The sequence below is a fragment of the Symphodus melops genome (genome assembly GCF_947650265.1).
Source record: "Symphodus melops genome assembly, chromosome: 22".
Taxonomy (NCBI): domain Eukaryota; kingdom Metazoa; phylum Chordata; class Actinopteri; order Labriformes; family Labridae; genus Symphodus; species Symphodus melops.
Genome location: NC_136712.1, coordinates 4,797,529 through 4,812,478, shown reverse-complemented (window position 1 = coordinate 4,812,478; position 14,950 = coordinate 4,797,529). Strand labels below are relative to the sequence as shown.

General features: G+C 40.9%; 3 protein-coding genes across 5 annotated transcripts; 2 read left to right on the top strand and 1 right to left on the bottom strand.

Annotated features, from left to right (window-relative positions):
* The first annotated feature begins 631 nt into the window (after nt 1–631).
* dram1 (DNA-damage regulated autophagy modulator 1) lies at nt 632–4,527 on the top strand. Of its 2 annotated transcripts, XM_079334686.1 has the most exons (7): nt 632–1,016; nt 1,414–1,481; nt 1,712–1,854; nt 1,939–2,116; nt 2,292–2,350; nt 3,092–3,184; nt 3,276–4,527. In XM_079334686.1, exons 1-7 carry the CDS (start codon nt 886–888, stop codon nt 3,318–3,320), a joined length of 717 nt encoding a protein of 238 aa, XP_079190812.1. In that variant the 5' UTR covers nt 632–885; the 3' UTR covers nt 3,321–4,527. The 2 variants fall into 2 exon arrangements, with proteins under 2 accessions (XP_079190812.1, XP_079190813.1); XM_079334687.1 differs by lacking the exon at nt 2,292–2,350 and having other exon boundaries at nt 3,111–3,184.
* Nucleotides 4,528–4,626: 99 nt separating this feature from the next.
* washc3 (WASH complex subunit 3) lies at nt 4,627–8,801 on the bottom strand. Its single transcript, XM_079334688.1, has 6 exons — nt 8,578–8,801; nt 7,726–7,890; nt 7,489–7,626; nt 6,862–6,978; nt 6,274–6,338; nt 4,627–6,185 (listed from the first exon to the last, which is right to left on the bottom strand). Exons 1-6 carry the CDS (start codon nt 8,626–8,628, stop codon nt 6,086–6,088), a joined length of 636 nt encoding a protein of 211 aa, XP_079190814.1. The 5' UTR covers nt 8,629–8,801; the 3' UTR covers nt 4,627–6,085.
* Nucleotides 8,802–9,254: 453 nt separating this feature from the next.
* Nucleotides 9,255–13,979, top strand: LOC306817865 (uncharacterized protein). 2 transcript variants are annotated; one of them, XM_079335076.1, is made up of 9 exons: nt 9,255–9,424; nt 9,905–10,107; nt 10,189–10,290; nt 10,367–10,462; nt 10,548–10,658; nt 10,745–10,862; nt 11,079–11,796; nt 12,008–12,063; nt 12,161–13,979. In XM_079335076.1, the coding sequence occupies exons 1-9, from the start codon at nt 9,391–9,393 to the stop codon at nt 13,684–13,686; spliced, it is 2,964 nt and encodes a 987-aa protein (XP_079191202.1). In that variant the 5' UTR covers nt 9,255–9,390; the 3' UTR covers nt 13,687–13,979. The 2 variants fall into 2 exon arrangements, with proteins under 2 accessions (XP_079191202.1, XP_079191203.1); XM_079335077.1 differs by lacking the exons at nt 9,255–9,424; nt 9,905–10,107 and having other exon boundaries at nt 10,201–10,290; nt 10,372–10,462.
* The last annotated feature ends 971 nt before the right edge of the window (nt 13,980–14,950 follow it).

The following is a 14,950-nucleotide window of genomic DNA, read 5'->3' as shown; positions in this document are numbered from 1 at the left end:
ACAACGATCTCAAAAGGTTGCTGCCAAGTCAGGCCTTGGCAAGCTTCAATGGTTACATCAACAACTGAGCCTTGGATTCAGCTCCACTTGGATTGCTATGTAGGATTTGCTTTCCTTGAAGCAAGTAAAACATCTGGACGCGAGCCTCTGACAGGTGTTCAGCTTCATCATCAACACCTTGACATGTCGACGTTTTTCCTATCGTCTAATAAAAAAAGCTCACGTAGCACATAGCTCCCCCTGCTGGTTAAAAAAAAGAAAGAAAAAACAAAAAAAACAAATCACAAGAATTGTCTACATTTGTATCCTTCAGTTATGAGGGGTCGTTACACTCCTTATTAATACTGGTGGGAAGTAACTCTAAGGTGTTTCTTTTTATCCACTTCCTTTCCAAGGGGATATTGAGCTTCATAATAAATCTACTGTGTGTTTTATTTGTTATCAATCTCAAAATCAGACTTTTGTTTTTTTAAGATAGCCCATAATTAATAGACACTAGGTGCGAATTAAGGAACAATTGAGCATTTCAGCAAAAAAAAAACAAAAAAAAAAACACCAAAGAACAAGACAAAGGAAATGTTACCGGATGGTTATAACGGGAGGATTTATTTGCGTGGGCTGGACAGTTCAGAGCCACTGAGGCGTCGTATTTGGGGAAGCGGTTACTGTGAACTGTATAACTGGAGGTAACTTTATTCTTGTTCACACCACCATGTGACTGTCGGTAACACACTTATTTGGACTCTACAACAACCGCAAACAGGCTCAGCCCAGTTCCTGAAGCAGCAGCATTAAACTCGGGTGTCATATTGGCTATGGCACTATCTTATTGCGCTGAGACGCGTGACGGCGTGTTCTGACAGCTTTGCGTAAAACTTCTCCAGGATGTTTTGGTTCATGCAGGGACTCTGCTTTCTGCCGACGTTTTTGGTCATCTGGTCCTCGAGCACTTTCATTATACCCTACCTGATTGCGCTTTTCAGACGTGATGTCGACATTATCTTCCCATACATAAGGTACGTTTATGTTAAAGCTTTTATGTGTTTTAGGGACGAGCAGAGGAACTGGGGGTTTCTGTGAACATCAAAAAGCCTAATTTGAGGATGAACATGCTCTTTACGTTGATGTTTTCAGTGATTTCTGTAACAAAACAGGACATGTGCACTGACACAGATTACTTTCGTTTTCCTCCGCAGTTGGAGCTTGGCTGGTACCCAAACTCCAGCTGCACGTAGACATCTGCAGCAACCTCAGTTTTTTTCACTTCTCCCTGTGTAGTTAACTTTAACTTCGAGAAAGAGAACTCACACGTTTGAATTTTAAGAAAATAAAACCATCAACTTGTCAGATACAAATAAACTTGCAGCATTTATAGAGGTTTAAACGAGGACTTTCTTCCTTCTTCCTATTCAGTGACACAGCTGCAAAACCCCCAGAGAGCTGCATTTTTGGCCTTATGACATTCATCTCTGCATGTGCAGGTATTTTTATTTTTTTTACTGTCACTATATGAACTATGTGCAACTATCCTTCCTCTGTTGCAACTTTGGGCTTTCCCAAGGGAGGAAGCCCATTTTGTAAAGATTCCACTCACATTTCCCTTTTTCAAGAAAATGAAAGCAGAATCTATTTGTTGGATGCAAGAAGATTAAAAAGTAACAGACGTTAACAGTTACTTTGTGGTTAATCCTTTATTTGACCTTTCTCACAGGAGTAGCCACCATATACGCCAGGTACAAATATGTGCAGAAGTTAAGTGAGGAAACACAGGTGGTGAGCCCCCGTCTCAATAAAGTTGCTCTCTATGTTGGGATTATCTCCTGTTTGGGCATGTGCATTGTGGCAACCTTTCAGGTATGTCTTTGCATTTAATTCCAAAACTGACCATTTTAATCACATGGAAGTAACTTCACATTTATGACTGCTCTTCATTTGCAGGAAATAACAGTGACAATAGCTCATGATGCAGGAGCTCTGCTGTTCTTTGTGTCGGGAATCTCCTACCTTATCCTACAAACTGCTGTATCGTATCAGACTTATCCATACGGCTCCTCCATGGATGTGATTCGAGTACGCTTGTGTATCGCCATCCTTGCTACTTTAGCATTTTTCCCCAGTATCCTTTGAACACAAGTTAATTCTTACAAAATTCAAACCTAAATGATGTCTTGTTTCCTGATTTCCTCTCTGCTGTGTTAACATGCATGATGCCATTGTCAGTACCAGTAAATGCAAACCATTCTGTACGACACAGTTATTGTTAGATGCCATTTCCTTCATGAATGATTCAGCTGTGATCTGTGCATCCTTTGTGAAACAAACCGAGCTGCACAGAGACCCTAAAGACAAGGTAGGGCCGTTTGTTACCATGTCACATATTTATTAGAGAAAAATATACAAGGATTTAACCAAATACATTTATCTGTTTTGGAAATTATTTGACATCAACATAGAATTAAAGTGTAAAAGTGTGAGTAAATTAAACAACACAATATCCAGTAAGCTGCAGGCTACATTAAGATGACTGCCCAGTACTCACCTCCCATCAACTTCAAACACCACAAACACTGTTTCCACCAAGCGGTTGGTTCAGTACAGTGTGGTACGGTAAACCCTGAAATTGCTTTTGTTGACATAGTATCCTTGGTAGGCCGGGGATAAACCGGAAAATGAATAGATTCCTGATTTGAAATGTTTGCTACAAATGACAACTGGCCTTGGTTACTTCAGGTTGAACCATTTGAAATAGTTCAAATTATCAACATTTACAATTGATAGCTAAACATGTACATTGAAACTTTTGAAATTGTCGGCTACAAGGATAATCCTGTAAAAAGTTTGAAAGCATACACATTGAATTTTGTCCAAATGGACAAAAAGCATACAAAACTGAGAGTGACCTGAAAGTAAGGCCAATGTACTGAATGAGGTTGGGATGTAGGGTACAGCAAGTGAGGGGGGGACAAAAAGGTTGAGAATAGATTTACAGGCTGTAAAGACTGTTTTGATTTTGCATAGTGGGTTTAACAAACTCAAAGACGCCACTTAGGACTTGAAAATTGTCATGAACTCCTTTTTGTCTCTCTTTCAGGACTATCCTTATCAGTTAGCCAGCGCTGTGTGCGAGTGGACAGTTGCTTTTAGCTTCATCTGCTTCTTCCTCACATACATTCACGATTTCAAAGTGAGTATAAAACCATCGTATGGAAACTCTTGTTCTCCTCTCTGTCATCAGACGGGGGCTCTTAATTCTCTCCTTTTGTCCTTTCCGACAGCTTTTTACTCTACAGGTGACGACAGAGTATGAGGGTTACTCCTGATCAGTCTGCAGCTGCCACACATGAAAGAAACACCAGCGTTTTTAGATTCTGAAGATGTGCTGCACTTGTTTTTTTTAAAAAATCTCTTGTATTTTTTTACGCGTTTTTTAAGACATTTACATCGATAAACATGATTTTGTGAATCTTACAGCCTGACTGAATATGTTGATAGATTACGGCTGGTACTTTTGACATTCGTATTTATACACACCTTTAAGTCTTAAGGGGAAAGGTGAAAGGTTTTAAGGGGAAAAAAACTCTGTTTTATGTTTTTTTATACAACCTGAAATCATTTTACAAGTTTCCTGATTGCTGCCCGTGTTCAGTCAAATGTCACTCTGCACTTTGCCCTTGATTGCCCCACCAGCGTGTCATTCTGTCAGACCTGTGACCACGAATAACAGAAGTTCATCACACAGGAAACGCATGACTGTTATACGTGTTTAAATGGGAGAAACACAATCAAACTGACACATGTGATCTGATTGTAATTACGAGAACATGTGATCAGTGCAGATGCAAGATTCTCATGATGATGAAAAATGGGGAAATTCAAACGCCGTCACTTGACTTATCAGTGTTGTTACAGTTGTGTTTCCTTTGGATAGATTATTTTTGTATCAAACATGCAGGCAGAGTTTAGATTTTGTTCCACTTACTGTAAACTTTTTGACGTTTGGAAAAGGATTCTTCTCGGGCTGCTATGTAGTTCATCAGAGCAGCTTTTTATTGTGTCTACAGCCTGAGAACAGCTCACACAGTGAGAATAAGGCGACTACATGGTTACGTTTGCTCCAGCAAATTCAATAACTTTAATGTAATAAACAGAAATGGAAGTCTTTAGAATTAATTTCTGCCTTTATTCAATATTTAAATTGTTCCCATCTTTACGCCATACAAGCCACATTTATATTTCATTTTCCTTCCCGAGACAGCTTCTTGTTTTTACTTCCACATTTTCAGGAGCTTGAGGAACAAACAGTAATATTGATGTTAAAGGGTTACCATTATCGTGTATCGTAATTGAAATCGGCACTACTTAAGGAGGAAGCCAACACGTACTCTCGAATGCTGACAGGCTGCTTGTTTACAGTCAACATATTTAGATTCTGATGTACCAAACACAACTTACATTTTTGTGTTATGAACTTGGTTTTTGATTTGTGCATCTTCAATAAGATATAACTACTACGTTTCCAGCCTACGACTCCTAAAAACAACGATGCACCATCACTGTCCCTGGAAGTGGTTAAAGTGTTCAATGCTGCACACAACCTGAAAACAGAGCACAGCAGCCTTAAAATAGTTGTGTCCATGTTCATTTTTATTCAGAAAGAAACACAACAGACAGCTATACAGTCATGTACAAACAAAACATTTTAGGGATTTTTTTTTTTTTACACATTACTTTCATTTTAACATAAATCTAACGCAAGGAATATGGGTTATTTTTCAACTGAACATGTAATCATTTCACAATAATGGGAAAAATACTTCATTTTAAATCATTAATTTAGATTTTGTCTAAAGAGATGAGACTAACATGATTCTTCCAAAGACACAATCCTGGGCTGTAAAATTTAAGAGGACAAACTCGTCACATGAAAACAGATCCGGTTCATGTTCACTACAGAAACTGTCTTAACAAAGGATTTGGTGCTTCATTCTAATACTGTGTACTGGTGCTGTTTACTGCTGAATTAATGTACTGTTGGAGCACTGCTAAGCTGCAAAATAAAGACATACCTTTTTTTAAAAAAAAGCAAAAGGTTTATTTATTTCAACATTACAATGGAGGGAAGAAAATGCTTTCCAGACTTTTTCTGTCATTATCGTAGAAAATCCATTCAGGGGAATCGTACATGAATTTGAAACCTCTTCTTTTGTTGCTCCCTCACATTTCACTCAGTTTCACTTGTGTACATTTTTTGAGCATGTGCTCACAACTGATGCCACAGCAGAGAGTTTTCAGTTGGTAAACTAGTACTACAAGTACTCAAAAAAAAGCTTTTGGTGGTTTTCTACAAAATGTTTTTTTATGTTTTAAACTAAAATGTAACCATCGTAAATATATTTAATAATTCAGTGTTCAACAAGGCCTGGACTGGGTCCGAATACTTCCCCTTCAGTTAATAAAGAAAGAGAGGTCTTGCACAGAGATGATTCTGTCACTCCGCCAGCTTTCAATCATTGTCGAGAAACGCGTCAACTGGGTTACACAATTTAAAAATATGCAACCACGTGTATGATGAGGTATGGACAACATCCCTGTTTTTGCAGCCTCAACAAGTGAGAATAAAAGGAGATATTAGGCCTCCAGTTCAAGGACAAGAAGTCGAAACATTCCTGAAATCAAAACTTAAAGACATGGTCTTTAAAACAGAACAACAATGTCCCAGTTACACATTCAAAATATCCAACCTCAATATTAGTCCTTCTTAACTTGACCATCGATAGGATTCCTTTCAATACAAAAGGTAAACGCTACAGCCGTGTTATGACGACTACTGCTAATATAATCAACGAGGACGCGTAGTCACAGGTGAAAAATGCTAAATGTATGAAAATGGACGACGTCACAGAGTCAGCTCTTTTTCACTGAAATGACACTCACACGGAGTCCTCGGTTTCAGGCACTTACATTTGCACCATCTCAGTCTTTACAGGCACCTCAACCTACTTTTTTTCTGAGTGCAGGCCTACAGAGACGCAGGTCGGCCTTTACAGGAAGCTTTTGACATGAAGTGGGCGGAGGATGTGAGGTGTCAGTCGCTGAAGGATGATTCACTGTCTGAGCTGGTGGCAGCGACATCTTGATCCTCAGTGCCTCCTGTCGCTCCGTCCGGCACGGGGGCATCGGGTGTGCTGTCAGAAAAAGGAATGATGGAGACATTATCAGCCATGTTTATAATGCGTTTTATATAATACCACGTGAATGCAAAGAGAGACTCACTCAAGCAAGTTTGGGTCCAAACCCTCCAAGACCATTTTATTCCTAATAGCCATAACCGGAACTCCCTGGAATAAAAATACGATTAAAAATCACAGTAAACAATAACTCACACATGCAAAAACTCCTGGAAATCTGCATGTGTAAATGCAAACAGCCTGACTTTACCTGGACCTTTTCCTGCCAGGACCTTAGTAAAATGTCTGCAGCAAGTCTGGGTGAGCTGATGTGTGGATTCAGGAGGTAAAAGTGTGGGATTGTTGAGTGGGACAGGGCGACGACGTTTATAGCCAGCGACTGGCGTGCGACAGCTGTGATCATCGTGCGTGTATTGAAACCACGTTATTATATTTTCTGCTTGCTTGTCAGTTCTTCTGACCTCTCGGGGTTTAAGCTGTATATACATTAAATTACGCTGAGCATTGATTTAAAGGTGTCATAGTTTCTGACTCTGTGACTCATTTCTTTCTTTTCTTTTTTGTTTTTTTTTATTACAGATTTTTAGTGTGTGTATGAAAATGACTTAAGATACAAAAGAAAGACGTGTTTGTTTGTTTTTTTTCAACCCCCCAGTCTCTGTGCACGACTTACCACTTGCACCATTTTCAGGTATCGGGCGTAACGTGGGTCCTTGCACACTGTCATCACGTTCTCTGCAGCCGTGTTCTCTTCTTCTATTGTTTCTGTAATCGTAGGCTCCGGAGCAGTCTGGACGGACAGCAACACAGAATATAAAAATGAATAACGCAGGCGATTAAGACAGCACAGGATATCAGATACTTTATTTCCTATAGTTGGTACTCTTAAGAGCTGTAACTGAACTCTATTTCAGTTGCTTCCTTTGTTACAGGAGTGAAATAAAATTATTATTTGGGTATATTCAAGTAATTTTCTTATTTGCTCACTAGTTTCATAAGAAGTCTTTGTGTCTTTACCGAATATGAAACTACAGCAACAAACAGCTTACCTCAGCATAAACAAGAAACCTAAAGAACCCTAAAACACCCACTGAGCAACTCTTCTAAAGCCGACTCTTTTGAACACTCGACTGCATGTTTTATATTTGCACACATGCAAAGTGTAAAATAAATAGGTTGTGGTTTTATGGGGGCGTGAGGTGCATCAACTACTTCTCCCTGAGCATGCTGACTCATTGTTAACTGGCCACATTATTAACCTGCATCACATAATGCTATATATGTTCCTTAGTGTGTTTACCTCTGGCGGAGGCAGGACGGCTGGAGGTGGAACGACTGTCTGGCTCTGAATAGTACCAGTGGGTCCATTAGATTGAACAGGTTGCTGCTGACTGGGTCCATCGATTGTGACATCCTCCAGTCCAGGAATGGAGGACAGCTGCTCAGAGAGTCACAATATTGAATACATGGTCCGTGCATAGAAAGACGTGCATGGTGGAGCATGACTAACAGCAGAGGGATTCACTTAAAGACTCACCTTGGCTTCCAAAATGCACAGGGTTGTTTCTATTTGCTGTATGCGGAGAGATATGTTGGAAAGTTTCTCCTCACACACTGTGGAGAAACGATTGAGGAACCGGACCGTGTGCACCACAAACTGATTGAGATAGGCAACCACTCTTCTCTGTTGAATAGCAGGGACCTGAAGGAATCAGATAAGTTAATGTTAAGAATGAAACCAGGGCTTATTTTACTAAGGAATTAAGTAAACGTCCTTATCATTATAAAGGCATTTCTACCATGTAGGCTTGAACCCACTGCAACCTTTGAATATAAACACATTTGTTTGGAAATCCTTTTGTAATGTAAAAAAGTCCACACAGATATTTATGAAATCTATACGAACACAGAATGTACATTTACAGCAACAATGGTTACTGAAACCCCCCCCAAAATGAACAAATAAATAAAACCAAAGACTGCTTAAGGACAGCAGGATTCATCTTTATTTCAGCTTGCAGACTTAAGTGTCATTTGTAAAATACTGCAATTTATTTATTTATTTTTGCAAACATGTCCATTAATGATAAATGCATCTGCTCTGGAGGTGTAAAACTAGTAAGTTGGCAGATTTTTAAAACCTCTCAGTGAAAAGTAGAGGAGGTGATATTCGTTATTACGTCAAACTCAAATGTCACGTGACAAACAACAATATTTTACCTTTCCGGAATCAAAAGATGGATCAGTTATGTGTGTTATATTAACTCGTCTCCAACACAAGCTGCAGTCATTGTCTGACTGACTGAAGATACTGTTTCCTATCCGACCTGTTCCGTCTCTTTATGTCAACACGTAACGAGCTCACGGTTTTATGTTGAGGACTACAAACCTTGGTGAGATCAACACCCGAGCCCACGATCGGCAGTCCGTCCTCGTCCATCTTCACTTAATTCTCCCTGCTGTTTTTTTTTTAGTTTGGATGGATGAAATTTTCTCTGCAGAAACACATAAAGTAGGACATTCAAAAAAAATTGCAGTAAAATGTTTCATGTGACTCTGGACTGCGTGATCGCGTCCTGACGTCACAGACGGCGTGAGGACGCTTCCTGTTGAAGCAGCCAATGGGAACAGCGATAACAACTTTTATTTTGAAGTATATTTGTTGCAAAATAATGACTTTTGCCAGGTAAATTAATTAATATTAATTAATATTTACGGTTGAAAAATAACAGCTCATGGTATATATATATATATACCCCGACCCCTATGTTTCTTCTATTAGTTTAAACATTATTCCAACAAACGTTCACAGTTATTTACAGTAAATATACAAACGTGTTCCCAGTTTGTTTGGCACATAAAATAAATAACAATCGCAGTATATTTACACTTCTAATGTCCATCTAGTGTTTCAGAATATAAAGGAATAGCTTTTAAACGGTTTTTTTAAGTAGGCCCATAAAAAATTCTCTGATTTCTCGTAACATTGTAATAACACAATGACTCAATTATTTCATTCTATAATAACAATAATACTTTTACATATTATGCTGTGGATGGAAAGACTTTTATTTTGAAAGAAAAACTGGACGAGTTGAGGAAACGGACGCTTGCGTGCTAACAGCGCATGTTAGCCCCCCTAAAATTAAATAACATCATTTAACATCTATTTGTGAACGCCACATAAACCACATTGCACTTAATGGAGGCTGTTGGCTCAAAAGAGAAAGTTAATGGTATGTACTCTAATGAACTGTCCCCGCTGCAATGTAAAGCAGCCTGTGTTTATGTGAGTCTGCAACTAGCGGGGCCCGTCTATTTACTGGAAAACATACATGTCAGGCTTTTGTCCTGTTGCATTAAATATGTATTATTATTCAGTTGTGGTCATGAATGTGAAGTTACACACAAATTTGTTCAAAAATATAAAAGACAGCTGTGAATATATAACCAGATTAAAAGTTTTAATTTGCCAATAGTAGATATGTCCAGAAATTAGACTGTTTCACAGTCATAAAGCAAGTTCAGGACTTATTAGATTTATCTCATTTATAGTTCTATCATGTCATTATTGAGTATTTCCATATTCAATAGATGTCCGGGGTTAAAGATGCATCTGGTAAAAGAAGTGTTTCTGAGTTTGCTTCCTTCCGTTTAAAGCTCATTGATGCCCTCCACAGATCATCTCTCACATTAAACACATGTGCATGTTTCAGATCCAAGCCTGCCTCTCCCGTCTCTGCGCCTCCTGGTGCCCCCATTGCAGCTCCTGTCTGCCGCCATGTGGCAGCTGGCAAAGCAGAAAGATGTGCTGAACTACGAGAAGCTCCAGGAGTTTGTGTTCATGGTGACGGAGGCGGTCCCTGGACTCCTCAACCACAGACAGAGAGCCCAGCTGATTCTGGGTCTGAGAGCGAGGGTGAGCAGAAAGTTTAGTCTGGTTGCATATATACGTTCCCACATGAAATACTTTTGCTGTAACAGTTTGTTGATATCGCAGTTGATTCTGGAGCTTTGCAAAGGCTCATCGCGAGGTTCTGTGGATTCTCAAATGATCCAGAGCTACTTGGATAGACTCTCTATAACCTCGACAGAGACAGATGTAAGTACAGTGAACCAGCACCTTTTGAAACATTTGAATGATAACCAGTCAATGACGTGGATCCTGTATGTGGCAGTACAGGGATGCTGAGGTGAAGACAACAGAGTCCACTTTCATTGCACTTGTTCAGAGCCTGCTAAAAGATCCCGTTGAGAGAGCATATTTCTTCCAGGTTAGATTTTTTTGTAATAATTTCACATCTTGATAATTCTCCAAATCAGATATAGAGAAAATTGAAATTCTGTGATCTTTTCCAGGAGGTGTTCCCAGTAGAATATGGGCCTCGATATGACGCTGCTCTGCATGTGATACTGTGGGAGCTGCTGTCAAAGCTGGAGAAGCTGTTTCCAGTTCCAAACTTAAAGCAGGTATCCGCACGGTCCGTACAGCTGTCTCAGGGTTGTGTAACGTGCCGTTTAGCAGAAACTCAAGTACATGTGCTGCGTAATTACAGACTGCAGCCTGGCTCGGCTCGGGTCCTTCTGTTTTGGAGGAATGTGTTGAGGCGTCACCTGAAGAGCTGAGCTCAATCTTCAAACACTACAAAAGCTCAGGACTGCTGAAAATGCCCTGTGAGTAGAATCGAAAGGATCAGTCTGTTAAAAGTAAATGTGTATATATATATATATATATATATATATAAGTATATAAGTCCGGCTTGTCTTACTGATATATTATAAGAACAGTGATTTTCTTTTAAATATCAATTGTATCTCAAAGAATCTAGAAGAAATGGGAGTGTAAAAATCAAATCTAAATTATTATTATTTATTTTATTTTTTTTACAGATGGTCCCTCGTCCACTATCGGAAGCTGCATAATGTCGGCTTTGTCCATCCCGCCCTCACAAAAGACAAACATCTCTGTTGGTCTCGAATCCATCCACAATTACGCTAACGTACTAAACCCCGTCACTTTTGTCAGTACTGATCAGTACAGCGTTGTTGCCGTTTACACCGAAGTGGAGGTCGGGGCGTCTGAGGTCGATGAAGAAATGGTGGAGTCCGCCGAGGTGCAGGTTCAGACGGATTTCTATGAAGAGGAGATCATGGCCATGAGCGTGGAAAACGCCGCTGAGGAGGCGGCTAACGGCTCACAGGCCGAAGAAACGAGTGACACTGCGGATGTTGCTAAAGCTCTGGAGACTCTGACGAAAACGTTTGCGCTGAGGAAGGAGAGCCTCGGTCAAGAAGTTCCAACAGGAAAGGAAGATTCATCCTTTAATGATGAGCTGCAGTTGGGAGCAGACACAGAAGAGGCGAAGGAGGAATTACCCTCTGACGACACGCGGAGCAATGTGAACGCTTTGGCAGACCTGAAGGATAATCATGCATCGTTTTCTGTTGATGAAGATGTCGCAGAGGAAGGTCCAGTGTCTGTAACACAGCAGTCTCCATGTTCGGATAATGTTCGCCGATCCACTCGTCTACACAAGACCTCAACCAGCAGGCAGAATACGTGCGGAGTCGAGAAGCTCTCCAAAGAAACGACTGAAGATCCAAAAATGTACGAATATCAGCCCTGATTTTCACAAACATCTCAAGTGGTTTTTCTAAAAGTAAATCAGTTTGACCAGTTTCTTGTTGAGAAAGAGTGATATAAATATTTTTTAACAAATCTTTTCAAGAAGGAAAAATATCATATTTTCTGTTCCTTTAGTGGTATTTCAAATGAAACATTCATAGTGTTTGTTGTTCCAACACTTATGTTTTCACAGGAGCAGAGCTGATGGATCCCTCGCCCCCTCCATCATCGCTGTCAGAGGAGTTGAAGGTCATTTCCCAACATGAAGTAGAGAAACATTTTGGACATTTTATTTGTAAAGTCTGCGTATTATTTCAAACCTCTGTCTCTTTTTGTTCATGTGCAGGAGATTCAGATGATATGACATCGATCATCTTCACCTGCTCTCGCTGTCCTTTCCACAGCTCTGAAGAAAACAGCCCCCCTCACTTCCACATGCAGAGCGTTCGCACGGAAGAGTACAGGACACTGGCAGGGGCGAAATTTACCCCATCACCTTCCAGTACAGATGAAATTTTTACGTCGATTAAACTTTTCCCGAAAGGAAACGCAGCAGAGCAGGGCGGAGCAGAACAGGCTGAGAGTCAAGACAACGTCAGTGTGTCTCAGCCTCAAAGCAGAAAGAAGTCCCTGACATGTGAAACGTGCGGTAAGACGTTCACACGCACATCAGATGTCAGGAGACACCAGCTCATCCACACTGGAGAGAGACCATTCCACTGCTCCCAGTGTAACCGAACCTTCCAGCACTCGTGGGATCTTGCCAAACATGAGAGCAAACATCACGGCGTGGACATTTCTTTCTCCTGCCAGCTGTGCGGGAGCCCCTTCCCTAACCTCCGCGCTCTCACCGTCCACCACAAGAAGTCCCACTCACAGGAGAGCCGGCTTCCTCAGATCTGCTCCATCTGCAGCCAGAGCTTTCCCACGTCGTCCGAGCTGCTCGAGCACAGGAAGTCCCACGCCTCGAATAAGCGCTACATCTGCCACCAGTGCGGCGTGGGATTCGACACTCTACTCGCACGCTCCAAGCACCGGCAAGTGCATCAAGTGAAGCGCCAGTTTAAGTGTCCACACTGTGAGAAGACGTACACGCGAAGATCTGACGTAAAGAGGCATTTAGCAACTCACACAGGAGAGCGACCTTACCAGTGCGAGCAGTGCAGCAAACGCTTCTCTCTGCGCTTCTTGCTTGTGAAACACCTTCGCGTTCACACGGGGGAGAGACCCTTCCAGTGCTCCCAATGCCAAAAGAGGTTCACACTGTTGTCAGTGCTTGCGAGACATGAGAGAATGCACACGGGGGAGAAACCGTTCCTTTGCTCTCAGTGTGGGAAGGGCTTTTTGTCGCAGGGTGAGCTTTCAAAACACCACAGGTCACACGTGGACGCCAAGCCTTACTCCTGCAATCTGTGTGACAAACGCTTCAAGAGCAAGAAAACCCAGCAGGAGCACATCGTCTCCCATGCTGGTGCTCGTCCGTACCCCTGCACCTACTGCGGTAAGGGCTTCACAAAACCATACGCGCTCACCAGACACAATCTCATCCACACAGGGGAGAGGCCATTTCCCTGCGGACACTGCGAGAAGACGTTTCTTACCCTAAGCGAGGCGCAGCTGCACCAGCGTATTCACACGGGGGAGAGACCGTATCCCTGTCGCGTCTGTGAGCTCAAATTCAAGAGCTCGTCGGAGCTGGCGCGACACAAACGCTGCCACTCAGGGCTACGGACGCAGAAACCTCATTGTGAGAAGTGCATGACAACGTTCACATCCAAGGCCAAGTTGAAGAAACACATGGAGACACACAGAGAGGAGGGAGAAGCAGCACAGTCTGTGAACACTGTACAGCCAGATGAATTGAAAATCTAAGAAATAAAGATTACCTTTGTGATGAATAATAGTTTGAATCAGCAGAGACAATATTTTATGTAGATCTGGAGAAAAACGTCTTGTGTTGAACTTACTGTTCAATGTTTGACAATTGAAACTGATGCGTTTTTTATACTCATTAAACATTTGTGTACGTTCTTGTTTACTATCTTCTCTCAACTTGTCTTTGGAGTTTGTCACAGAGAACTACAATTATGTTTACCTCCATTCTTATTTAAAATCGAGATCATTGCTGGTACCAAATCATTCATTAAAAAATGTTCTTAAACCTTTTCCTGTCTATTTGTTCTTTAATCGGGTGCATAATAGTAGAAAACACGTTTAAAAAATAAAAGAAACTGGTTAAGAATGTGCAAATGAGAAACGCTTCATCATAGTAAAAGTCAAAAATCTGTATTATTACTAAACCCTGGATATAGTGTGGCTGAAGCATACTATTCCAACCACTGAGTGTTAACAAATCAGTTTTTTAATGAACAGCATTTAGATACTTTTATTAAAAAGGCCAGAGATTACATAACTATGCTTTAAAGGTGTTACTGACTTTATGAAGTGTATAAATGTTGCTTTGCATTAAGGGAAACAGTAGCCTGCTTGAGGTAAACGAGATACAGTAGGCACAATGCAAATCTGTATTTTTGGCATATTGTGAATCGCGCAGTTCTTCTATGCATTTTGACCAAATCAGTACATACAAGTATAGTATGCAGTTTCGAAAACAGCCTTTGTTCGGGGTGGATTAGCCGACGCTAACATGCAAAACCAACACAGTGCACATGGTTAAACTACAGCTTCCCAGAGACAGCTGCGTGACGCACGACGCTAAGGAACATTTCGGTAACAACACAGAAAGTTTAGGAAACAGAACTTAATAACAAAAGGGAGTTTCCTAAATGTTGCATTCACTGTCTTTTAAAGGGGTGATTCTGCAGCCACCAAAATGGAGAAATGGTTTCCCCAGAGCTCTATCTTCACGATGCTGTGCCAGAGGTTTCTTTGATATCTCAACCTGCAAGTGTCAGGTGATGTATTCCCTTCATTTCTGTCTAGAGTGCACATAAAACCCAGTCAGCTGGTGGTTATAGAGCAAAGATTAATTATGAGCACCATAAACAAAAGTGGTCAGTGGTAAAATCCCTCTGCATCAGGCTGCATTCTGTTACTTTCTGTCTAACCTGAAGAAAAAGATGCTTCTGTAAGTCTTGGATTAATCTCAAGAAATTAAACAGTATGCATTGTGCTT